The sequence below is a fragment of the Pistacia vera genome, unplaced genomic scaffold (genome assembly GCF_008641045.1).
Source record: "Pistacia vera cultivar Batoury unplaced genomic scaffold, PisVer_v2 Contig21, whole genome shotgun sequence".
Classification (NCBI taxonomy): Eukaryota; Viridiplantae; Streptophyta; class Magnoliopsida; order Sapindales; family Anacardiaceae; genus Pistacia; species Pistacia vera.
This window is the reverse complement of record NW_022196013.1, coordinates 135,875-148,214: the sequence shown is the minus strand read 5'-3', so window position 1 is coordinate 148,214 and position 12,340 is coordinate 135,875. Positions and strand designations below refer to the sequence as shown.

Below are 12,340 nucleotides of genomic sequence, written 5' to 3'. Positions count from 1 at the left end.
AACCACAACCTTTCTTGAATGGAGAATAATTACTCATTTGGTAAGTATTCGTTGATTGACTTATCTTCCTCTTGGACTTCTTCATTGGACTCCAATCAGGATAGATGATCAGCCACTTAATTTTTCGTTCCTTTCTTGTCTTTGATTTCCAAGTCGAATTCTTGTAGGAGCAGCACCTGTCACAACACCTTGGCTTGGAATCCCATTTTGCTAGAAGGCACTTCAATGCAATATGGTCAGTGTACACAATAACCTTGGTACCTAGCAAATAAGAACAAAATTTATCAATAGAAAATACTTTTGCTAAGAATTCTTTCTCAGTAGTAGCATAATTTAATTGAGGCCCTATTAAAGTCCTACTAGCATAATAGATCACATGCAAATTCTTACATTTTTGCTGTCCTAAAATAGCCCCTATATCATAATCATTTGCATCACACATGAGTTTAAAAGGTAGTTCCCAATCGGGCGTTACAATTATAGGAGCAAAGATTAATTTTACTTTTAAACATTCAAATGCATCTAAACACTATTGATTAAAATTAAAGGGAACATCCTTAGCTAATAAATCACAGTGAAGTTTAGAGATTTTATAAAAGTCCTTTATAAATCTCCTATAAAAACCCGCATGTCCAAGGAAATTTTTGACAGCCTTCACTGAATTTGGAGGTGGTAGTTTCTCAATGACTTCAATCTTTGCTCAATCTACCTCAATTCCATTCACGGATATGCGATGTCCTAACACAATTCCATCTTGTACCATAAAATGACACTTTTCCCAATTTAACACCAAGTTAGTATTAACACATCTTTGCAAAATATTAGAAAGGTTAGTTAAGCAATCATTAAAGGAATTTCCAAAAATAGAAAAATCATCCATGAAAACTTCAATGGACTTCTCAACCATATCATAGAAAATTGACATCATGCAATGTTGAAAAGTGGTAGGAGCGTTGCACAAGCCAAAGGACATTTTTTGGTAGGCGAATGTTCCATATGGGCACGTGAAAGTTGTTTTCTCTTAATCTTCTAGTGCTATAGCAATATGATTATATCCTGAATATCCGCCTAGGAAACAATAAAATCCATGGCCTGCTAACCTCTCTAACATTTGATCGATGAATGACAATGGAAAATGGTCCTTATGAGTCGCGAAATTTAGTTTGCGATAGTCAATACATACTCTTCATCTCGTGACTATTCGTGTTGGAATCAACTCGTTGTTATCATTATGGACCACAATCATTCCTCCCTTTTTGGCACTACTTAGACTAGACTTACCCACGCACTGTCCGAGATTGGATATATGATTCCCACATCTAAGAGCTTCAAAACCTCCTTCATGACCACTTTTTGCATTTATGGGTTCAATCTTCTTTGTTGTTGGATGGTAGGCTTATAACTCTCCTCCATTAGGATCTTGTGTATGCAAATTGAGGGATTTATACCGTTTATATCCGCAATTGTCCATCCAATGGCCTTCTTGTATTTCCCCAATATTTGCGGTAACTTTTCTTCCTCTACAACATTCAAATAAGCATTAATAATGACTGGAAGAAAATTATCATTTTCTAAGAATGTGTACCTTAAATGAGATGGTAGTTGCTTGAGCTCAAGTGTCGGTGGCTTCTCGATTGGTGAAGTGGGCTGAGCTACCACAACTTCAATTTCTTTAATTGTGTTGGCTTGAGGACGAGCTAAAGGTGGTAAAGCAGTTAAGTACTTTAAACACTCTCTTATCTCTTCACTATCAACTTCATCCTCTTGATCTCTAGAGTTCATCAAGCAATTTCTCTAAGGGGGAAATATGGTAGCTTTCTTCAAAATTTTGATCCACTATGTTATCAAAGACACTAATCTTAAAACATGTGTCTATTTCAGATGTGCACTTCATGGAGTCGAAAACATCAAACTCTACATGCTCATGTTATACCCTTAAGATTAATTTCCCTTGGTGGACATCTATCAATGTTCTAGCCATGGCTAGAAAAGGTCTTCTTAAACTTAAAGGTATTTTCCTATTTTCCTCCATGTCTAACACTGTGAAATCTACCGGGAAAATCAATTTGTCTACCTTAATCAAGACGTCTTCTACCACCCTCCTAGGATATGTTATTGGCAATTGGAGAGACATGGTGGTTGGCTTTACTTCTCCCAATCTAAGTTTCCCATAAATAGAAAATGACATTAAATTAATGCTTGCCCCTAAGTCACACAAAACCTTATCAAAATAACAACTATCAATAATATAAGGGATAGTAACACTCATTTGATCTCGTAGTTTGAGTGGTGATTTCTTTTGAACCAGTGCATTGCATTCTTCCGTTAGCGTAACTTTGTCGTGTTCCTCGAATTTTCTTTTATGTGTGAGGATCTCCTTCAGAAACTGGACATATTTTGGCATCTGTTCCAACATATCAACAAAAGGAATATTAATATGCAAGCTTCGAAACACATCAATAAACTTACCAAATTGCTTGTCAAGCTTCTGATTTTTCAAACGGTGTGGGTATGGAATGGTGGATTCCTTTTTCTCCTTGGCCTGATGACTTAAAGAAGCATTATGGTTAGATTCACGGTTGTCACGACTACCAGTTTTTTCGCCGCGGCGATGAGTGCCAACTTCTGAAGATTCGGGAACAAAGTCACGGTCACCACGGTGACAAGTTTCCTCGCAACAGCGATCGTCATCAACAAAGCTTGCATCTTCAGAAATTTCATAGTCACTGCGGCTACCATTTTCGTCGCCGCAACGATCGTCTTTCTTTTCTTCCTTTAGGTCTTTCTCTTGTTCTTGAATTCGTTTTTCATCCTCTGAATTTTCCAAAGTTCTTCCACTCCTTAGGGTGATTGCATGCACTTGTTCCTTAGGATTCTTCTCTGTATCGCTCGACAAAACACCTTGAACTCTTCCCGTTAATATGTTATGGATTTTTCGTATTTGAGTCTCAAGGTTTCTAATGGAGGTTAACTGATTTTGGACAAGGATTTCATTCTTTTCAAACCTCTTGCTTGTCTCATCAATGAACATGGTAAGCGCATTCTCTAAGTTAGATTTTGGCTCTTGAGCTTGAAAACTAGGAGGTTGTTTAGGTTCATTGGTTGCTTCATGAGAAGTTGGGATGCTTCCTTCATGCAAGATTGTAGTTGGAGTATGGATTCCTTTGCCCCTTTGGAAATTATTGACGTAATTCGCTTGTTCAGGCTAAGCAAATGGATTCCCTTCTTGACAATCCTTGGATGAGTGATTACTTACACAAAGTTCACAAGTTAAAGGAGATGAATCAATTGCATTTACCTTTAAAACAGTACCCAATTGCTTCTGAATAGCTAAAAGTTGTGCAGCCAATGCAGTGTAACCATCTACATCAGACACCCCAGCGACCCTATTTGGTAAATTCTATTCTGAAGACCTCAAGTAATTGTTGGTTGCCATAATTTCAATTAAATTGTAAGCTTCCTCTGGTGTTTTATTATTCAAAGCTCCCCCACTTGCAGCATCTATCATAGCTTGAATATTTGGCAGTAATCCTTAATAGAATGTTTGCACTTGCGACCATATTGGCAATCCATGATGAAGACACTTTCGTAAGAGATCATTATACTTTTCTCATGCTTCATACAATGAGTCCATGTCTTGTTGGAAGAAATTAGTAATATCACTTGTCATATTGGCAGACTTGACAGGTGGAAAATATTTCATAAGAAACGCTTGAGCTAACTCGTTTCATGTAGTGATGCTCCCAGATGGCAGAGAAATTAACTAAGCCTTAGCTTTATCCTGAAGGGAAAATGAGAAAAGCCTTAGCCTAATTACATCATTAGATACCCCATTATGTTTGAATGTGTCGCATAACCCTAGAAAATTGGCGATATGCAAGTTGGGATCATCATTAGATAACCCTGCGAATTGGACCAAATGTTGTATCATTTGAATAATTACTGGCTTTATTTCAAAATTATTCGCTTGAATTGGTGATATCCTAATGCTAGAATAACACCCTTCAACATTAGGACTAGAGTAGTCCTTCAATGCTCTTTGAACAACTACAACTCCACCAGTTGCATTGCTCCCTGGGATTTCCTCATTCTCAATCTCTTGATTAATCATATTGTGACTTATAATTCCCTTGTCAACCATTGATTTTTCTAAGTTGGCTTGCATCTTTTCTTTTCTCAACTATTTAGCCGTTCTCTCAATCTCAGAATTGAAAGAATTAAGATCACCGCCACTTTTAGAACGTAAGCTCTCCAGGATCTAAAAAGAAAAAGAAAAGCAAACACAACAAAATAAAAATTAATTTTAAAACAAAAATAAAACAAATCAAATTAGCAACTAAATAGTTTGCAATGATATTGATAAAAAAAAAAAGTATTTCCCCAACAACGACACCAAAAACTTGACAGGTTATTCGTAAGTGTACGAAATCGCGCAAGTAAAAGTTTTCTTGGGATTCAACAATCGTTACTTGAGCTTTATTACTTAAAAACTTGACAGGCTATTCGCAAGTGTACGAAATCACGCAAGTAATAAAACTCGAATAACAAGTGTCGAATCCCAAGAGAACTATTACTACCAAGTATCAAACTAATTTATCTTATTACTATTTGATAAATCAAAATCCTTAAGAAAGAAGTATTAAAAGTAAATATCAGCAAAATTATTATCAAACATTGATTGAAAATCAATATGATTAAACCTAGGGCACAAATTTCACACCAATTCAATCATATGCATTGACAATTATTGCTAACATAATTAAGCTTATTCTAAAGGCCAAATTCCCTAATATTCTGATAATTTTCTCTAGAATAATTATCAAATTAACCCTTAATCAACAACCCAAAATATCTCTAAAGTGGATTTAAAAGTTAAGAGATCATTAAGTTTTATGGAATTTACTAGAGTCTCATAGATTACGGTAACCTATCTCTAGCGTTCGCTCAATCTGTGGTTTTATTATCTTAGACTAATTAGGTTTTATCTCTCGATCTCAACTCAACCTATGATATCATTCAACTCAACCTATGATATCATTCAACTCTTGGATCCATAAGAATTGAAAGCATTACACTCAATAATAAAACTTAGACAATGCTCAATTAAAACTAACAGCAATAAAATCAATATATATTCATAAATTGGGCTACATCTTTAGCCCTAAAAAAGAGACTTAGTTCATAATTTCAATACTAAAAACAACTATCATATTACAAGAAAGAAAATAGAAAAACTTCTCTAATTGGTCAACTAAAACTCCAAGAATTCTGATCTCCAAATGGTGGTTGTGCTCTTCTCTCTTTCTTCATCTCTAAAAACTAATTAAAAACCCTTATTTATGGTGGTAGGATTTGGAAATCAATCAGGAAAGAATTAAATGCCTCAAACAAGTCAAACTTGGACTAGGAAATAAAACAACCCATCCAAGCCCGCACTCCATCGTTGCAGCAATGGAAACAGTCGTTGCGACGATCACTCTTTCTGTCCCACGAGTCTTATATCTTTAGAATTTGGTGAAGTCAAGAACTTTGTAGCCCTCTGAATAAACTTTCCAAAGCCACAAGAATCATCTAATTCCGATTTCTACAGCTCAAGTTATGATCAAAACATTGAAGTGTGCTTATCTTGAAGAATTTCCAAGTTTTTAGTCTCATCTTCAAAGCATCACAACTTCCTCGTTTCAACTCCAATTCTTACACCGTTTGTTCCGACTCGTCAAAAATTCCATTGAAATCATCATTCTTCATTCAAATATCATTTATAACCTAAAAATACTCAAAATACACCCGTGATCCCATAAAAGTTATTTATGAAATGATTAACTCAAATTTTGCAATTTAAATTAACTTTCACACAAATACTCTAAATAAATCACCAACTAATCACGTATTTTCAAGCTCTTATCAAGCTAGCTCAAGCTTGCGAGCTTCATGAGCCGAGTAGCTCGGTGTTCGAACTCGGCTTGTGATCAGCCCGTCCAAAACCGAGCTGATTTCGAATATTTCTTGAGTCGAGCTCGAGCCGCTTGGCTCGGCTCGGCNTTTTTTTTTTTATTTCTGTAATGCTACAACAATGTAATAGATTATCCATTTGTACCGTATACAATTGTTTTTGGGATAATGTATAAAATTTTATTTCAATAATTGTTAATTTGGATTTATTTTTGTTATTTTGTAGTATTATTAATTATACAATAATAGTAATGGTATTATTCAGTCAACAATAAATTTGTTATATAAACAATGAAAATAAATTTATTTTTTGTAATTAATTTAAAATTTTGAAAAATTAAATATAATATACTATAGTTATATGAAAACTTTATACGATAACTTATATACAACGATAAGTTACCGTTGCATATACATTTATAGTCCCTCCGTTTCAATATATATGTCATCTTAGACTTATTACTTTTTTTCTAAATTAAGTGCCGTTTGACAAAAAAGTTGAGCGAACCTCTCTCTCTTTCTCGTTTTATGGCCTCTGTCTCCTCTCTTTCTTGTTTAACAATATTTTCCACCAAACTTTCAAAGGGAAGAGTAATTTTAAATTTGATAATTTTTCAATCATTGAAAAGTAAATAAGAGCCGACAAAGTAGGAGAGAGAAAATCCGAGTCAACTTTTGTCAATGTAAAAGAGTGCCAACTGCCAACAAATTATTGATGACGATTTGTCTACATTAAAAAATTACTTTCTCATAACAGAGAAGTATGTCATCATTAGTTCATTAAAAATTGTGTAATTTGCTAAAACGACAGATATTTTGAATCAAAGGGAGTATTTGTTTATAGTCTTTCAATGATGTTTTTTTTAAGCATCCATACCAACCTAGGTATTAATAAGCTTCAAATCCCACATAGTCTTCTATTAACTTAACTGTCATGGCTTAAATAACAAATTAATAAGCTATAACTTAAGCTTATCTATTTTTACTATATTAAATAGAAAATGATAACTAAACAATATTAATCAATGTTCTAAAAACCGAACCGGGCCCTGACCTAGCCAACGGCACGGTTTCCAGTTTAACCAGTCCGATCGGTCGGTCGGACAAATGACATCATCATGCTGACATTAGCATGATGATGTCATCATAACACCATGCTGACGTCAGTTGAATGATGTCAACATGATGATCCACAAAACAAAATGTTAGATTTTTTTAAAACAAACCCTACAGGCTACAACAATAATGAAAACATCAACCACCACACAAACAAATTTACAAAATATCAATCCTCAAGTTCAAAGGCATACAAAATTATATAATATCAATCCACCAACTAGCACACAAACAAAATTACAAAATATCAATGCACCATCCATCAATGATAAGTTATTAATGATTTCGACCCAAATTCAGTTATATCAACTCCCAGAGTCCCATCATCCATCTCAATTCCTACAAATGAATTAAAATACAACAAAAGAGTTAGAATGAAAACATGACATAAATTACTACATTAATTAATATAATAATCCATCTCGATTCCTATATTCATTTGAATCATTTCCATAACATAAATTTAAAACAAAAATTCAAAAACATACTTTATTTTTCCAATGATTTTCAATGGTTCAACCCATTCTAAACTGATTATCCACACCATCGTTTGAGTCATCATCATTATCATCACCATCATCTACAAAAAATTTAGCAAAAATTAAAAACATAAGTTAAAATTTATGATATGCATTGCTTTTTAATATTATAATTTAAAATAGCTACCAAGTTGGTTAAAAGTTGGAAAACAACCTTGTGAAACATCTGTTGAATCATAGTAGGGCTGATCACCAACACGAATAGGAATAGATCCTTCATCATAAAGTGCTTGCTCCAATTCATCTAAATTGAATTCTTCACCCTCCTGTTCATCGTTAGCAATCCAAAATTCTGTTATGTCGATGCTTCCAAAATCGATAGGATCACAACTACTTTTTTGGTAACACATCCTAAAAGACACGCCAAATAAAAATATCAAGAAAAATAAGAGATAACAAAAATATGAAAATTGCCAATGCTTTATACCTATTTTTCAAACGCAAGTTATAATAGATGAAAACAAGATCATTCAACCGCTGATGCTCCAATATATTCCTTCTTTTTGAATGGATACGTTTGAAAATACTCTAATTTCGCTCACATCCCGAAGAGGTTGAAGTTTGGCTTAGAATTTTGATTGCAAACTTCTGTAAAAGTGGAGTACTGTACCCATATGTCCTCCACCATTCATCTAATTGAAAGTCAAAGTGTTAAGTTAACCATATGAAATAACCATAAATTCATAACTCAGAAATCATACTTAAAATTGAGAAATTTAATAACTATCACATACCAGGTCGTGTGGTTTTGCAGGTCTGAATGGCAAACTCACGAGAAAAGCTTTCCTCATGGTCTCAATATATTCTACTCTCGTCCACAAACTTTGACTTGTTCAACCTGAATGCACTTACTTTATTGTCAACAACATCAAGAAAACCACGCATGACCTCTGGTTTCTTGCAAAAAAGTTGATCGGTCATACTAAAAAGTTGGATTAAAATAATAAGTTGCAGCTTAAATGTCACAGCGCAAAAGCCTATCCCACTGCATCTTAATAATATTATATAAGGCTTGTACAATGTCTTTTTATTCTTAAAGAACTTCTTGATCACTTTTTTCTCTCTATACATGCCATCGTACACATATCCTATTGCAGGCTTCTCATCTGAGTCCACAATCCGCAACAAATGTATCAAATAAGCCACAATTTTGGTAACTTTACCCTTGTCATCCTAGAATTCATTATCTAGAATTATGGGAATAACATCTTTGCCTTTACTACTTTTGGCATGTCGAGAGTCAACAAAAATCTATCTGTCACCATAGCTTGCTAGTCATGTTTGTGCTCATGGAGACTTTTTAGTGCAATGAAAGTAGTAGCAAAACGAGTTGCACCCGATTGTATAATTTCCTTCCAACCCTGTTCAAGTGATAGATACATAGTAGATGTTAGTAAATTACTATAAAATATTTATTATGTAATGAATTGACAAGAACATGAGTTAAAGGTTTATAAGCTATTACCTCTCTTTTCCTCAACCAACCTATCAAGATTGTGTGATTATACACAAACTTGGTTACTTTTGATGCATGTTTTGCAGGATGCACTATGTGGTCCAACTCAACTATATCTTTCAAAATTAAATTTATGCAATGTGCTGCACAGGGCGACCAAGTAATATTCTCATACTTCTTAGACAACATTCTTCTAGCAGCTTTAAGATTTGCTCCATTATCCGTGACAACATGGACAATATTGGTTGGTCCAACCCATAAAGCTATATCCTCAAACAACTTGAACAATGTAAAAGCATCATTTACAACATCTAAAGCATCCACCAATTTATAAAGCAAACACCTTTAGGATAGTATACAAGAAAATTAACCAATGACCTATGGGAAGTATCAGTCCAACTATCAGACATTGATGTACATCCAACCTCTTCCCAAATATTCTTGTAACTGTCAACAAATAATTGCACTTCTTTCTTAGCATCTCTCAATGAATCCACAAGCATAGCATTGTAAGTATGTTGTTTATACCCAGAGCCAATTACAACTATAGCATCCAACATAGGCTAAAAATAAATTGAATTTAAAGCATTCATTAGGATCCAAGCATCATAAAAGAACCATGCAACAGACATGTCTACTCTTCACTTTGCTTCTTTTCCAGCCAAAACACTCCTAATTAAGGGTTGACTCCCAAAAGTAGTTCGTGGAGCAAAATAATTACTAATCCCCATAGGTTTCTTCCTCTTACTGCTCATACATTGGTTTTTACCACCACTACTACCACCTTCATTCATGGTCATTTGTGATGGAAGGACCTCTTCACATTCTTCATCTAACTTATCACCCTCAAATTCATGTACCGTAGCACCATAAGTGCTTGCATACTTTCGAAAATTTTCTTTTTCTTTATTCTTTACCCCTATTTCTTTTAGTGATTCATTCATTTGGAATTTAACATCAAATGGAACCTTTTGACACTTTGCAATATCCCCTTTTACTCCTACTAGGTGTTGCTTCATCTAGAAATACCTCCACCTCTAGTAACCTTGCCACAATGAAGACAAGATAATGTTTTCTTTCCATCTTTATCAACACCCTCAGTATCATGTACCCATGCTATATTAGTCCTTCCTCGAAAAGATTGTGAGGAAATGGACGCAACCGTGAGTTTTGTGCAGACGAAGATGATGACATTCTCTCCCCTAGCAATTGGCAACAACTACTATGTCAACATTTCATTCATCAACACAATAAGATCAAAAATTGACAAATTGAAAAGCCACAAAACAAACCCAAAATCATAGGCAACAGAAACAAACTAAGTTTATCAAACTCATTCATTAACACAACAAGATCATAAAATCCAACAATCCATACAATCATAACACATAAGTCATGATCCAACAATCCATTCATCTTCTACAAATTAAAAAGAAATGGTAAGTTGGTAATTTTAAAGACAAGATAATGTCAATAAATTCTTTAATAGCTCCAAAGCAACTCGTTATGTTCATCTCAAAAACCCACCAAATTGGGACACAACTGCAACACTTTTAATAGTTGAGAAAACAAACCTTAGCACATACTCTCTAACTCTCGTACATGCCATCATCTACGCACAACATGGGACACTAGTCAGGTCTGAACACATAACATTTCTCTTTAATCTCCACATGTAACTCTCCACAGCAAGATCAAAAATTGACAAAAGGGAAAAGCTACAAAACAAACCCAAATCACAGATGGCAAAAACAAATGAGAAAGAAAGATAAGATGACTCGAAGCTCTTACCTGTATACTTGGTCGACAACAATGGCAGATGTGTGTGAAGTCTGACGAGGTTGAAGTTGAAGGAAGTCGCGAGAATGCAGTTTGCAGACAATAAGGTAAACATTAGACATAGATGACAGACGAAGACGGCAACAGGAACGAAAGATACAGAGGGTGATGACAGATGCAAAATTGATGGAAGTCGCGAATGCAGCTGCAAGACAGCAAGGCAAACGAAACAGCATAAACGTAGAGCTTTAGGTGAAGACACCATCGGCAGATTGAAGATTGAAGGCTGAAGAGATTGAAGGAGTCACGGTGAATGGAAGAGCAAAGCAATCGCAAAAATGGCAAATGGGTTTTTAAAAAAAAAAAAATTGGGTTTAGGTTGGGGGTTTTTCATTGGACCAGATTTGGTGCTAGTTCGATTGGATCGACAGTTTGACATAGTAACGCCAGTCCAATTGCGTTCCAAGGCGGTCCAATGATGAATTCCGGTTTTTTATCTCTTGTGAACCAAAGTTTTAAACGAAACCCGATCAGACTAGGCAAGCCAATCCGGTCTGGGTTTCAAAACATTGATATTAACAATTGTCATTCTGTATATAAATGAAATATATTCCCATGCTTTATGAAACATAGTGTTTGACTATTTATAGTCGCTTACATCATGATTTATGTTCTTTATTCCAATCACCATTCTTTCCTTAGTTTCTTTTTAATTATTTTAACCAAACAATAGATATTAATAAAATTTAATATTTTACTTTTTACTTTTTATTTTAACCCTTAGAGGGTGAAATAAGCAATGAAGTCAAGTTAATTTTATTAAAAACAAAAATACCTATTTACAAATAAATCGGTCTTCCTTTTCTTTAAACATCCAAAAGGGAAAAAAAAAAAAAAAAGTATTTGACAATTAATGCCATTTAATTTGGGGAAAGTAAAGTTGAAATAAATTCAAATAACAACACCTTTAAATCAAAATAAAATTAATTTTGATAAGTTTTATTGCCTAATAACACAGACTAAATTTTACCCAACTCTAGTCTACAAAACAAATCAAAATGGTCCAAAGTCAAAGTCATTATTTCAAGGTTGGTTGGGTCTTTGATTATATGAGAATTAATATAAAAAAGAGATTCGATCCAAAAACTTCATCTCTCCTCACCATCACCCACAGTTGCAACTGGCAACCTTTGTGAATCACCCCCACGGTATCAACCTACAACCTTTGCCACAAAAAAAGGAAAAAAAAAACATATCTTTCTCTTCTCCTCCTTCACTTCGTTATTCTTTTATCTACTCCTCTTCACACACTTTGACTTCATGGGTAATAATTTTCTAGCTCCAACTCTAGCTTCGGGTTTAAGTGAAATAGCTTCTTCCAATGCTAAACCTCTTACTCTATCAACATCAAATCATAAGCACAAAAAAGTAATAGAAGAATGCCAATTGAAGGGATTTTAAGATTTTAGAGCACTACCAGTTCTATTTTTGGGTTTAT

At 34.3% G+C, this 12,340-nt stretch overlaps 1 protein-coding gene and 1 non-coding gene across 2 annotated transcripts; one reads left to right on the top strand and one right to left on the bottom strand.

Annotated features, from left to right (window-relative positions):
- Nucleotides 1-1,927: 1,927 nt before the first annotated feature.
- On the bottom strand, nucleotides 1,928-4,141 carry LOC116129242. Its single transcript, XM_031414993.1, has 3 exons — nucleotides 4,002-4,141; nucleotides 3,299-3,386; nucleotides 1,928-3,205 (listed from the first exon to the last, which is right to left on the bottom strand). Exons 1-3 carry the CDS (start codon nucleotides 4,139-4,141, stop codon nucleotides 1,928-1,930), a joined length of 1,506 nt encoding a protein of 501 aa, XP_031270853.1.
- Nucleotides 3,567-3,673, top strand: LOC116129274. The gene has a single exon (XR_004127882.1). It is a non-coding gene; the product is annotated as a small nucleolar RNA R71 (small nucleolar RNA).
- Nucleotides 4,142-12,340: the final 8,199 nt, after the last annotated feature.

What these genes read in the sequence shown, in the direction of transcription:
- LOC116129242 (XM_031414993.1), bottom strand. Translation starts at nt 4,141, where the DNA reads ATGGTTGACAAGGGAATTATAAGTCACAATATGATTAATCAAGAGATT. An exon ending in TCTAGTCCTAATGTTGAAGG is followed by an intron (nt 3,387 to 4,001) that starts GTGTTATTCTAG and finishes TTTACCAAATAG; the next exon opens with GGTCGCTGGGGTGTCTGATG. An exon ending in AATTGGGTACTGTTTTAAAG is followed by an intron (nt 3,206 to 3,298) that starts GTAAATGCAATT and finishes CCATTTGCTTAG; the next exon opens with CCTGAACAAGCGAATTACGT.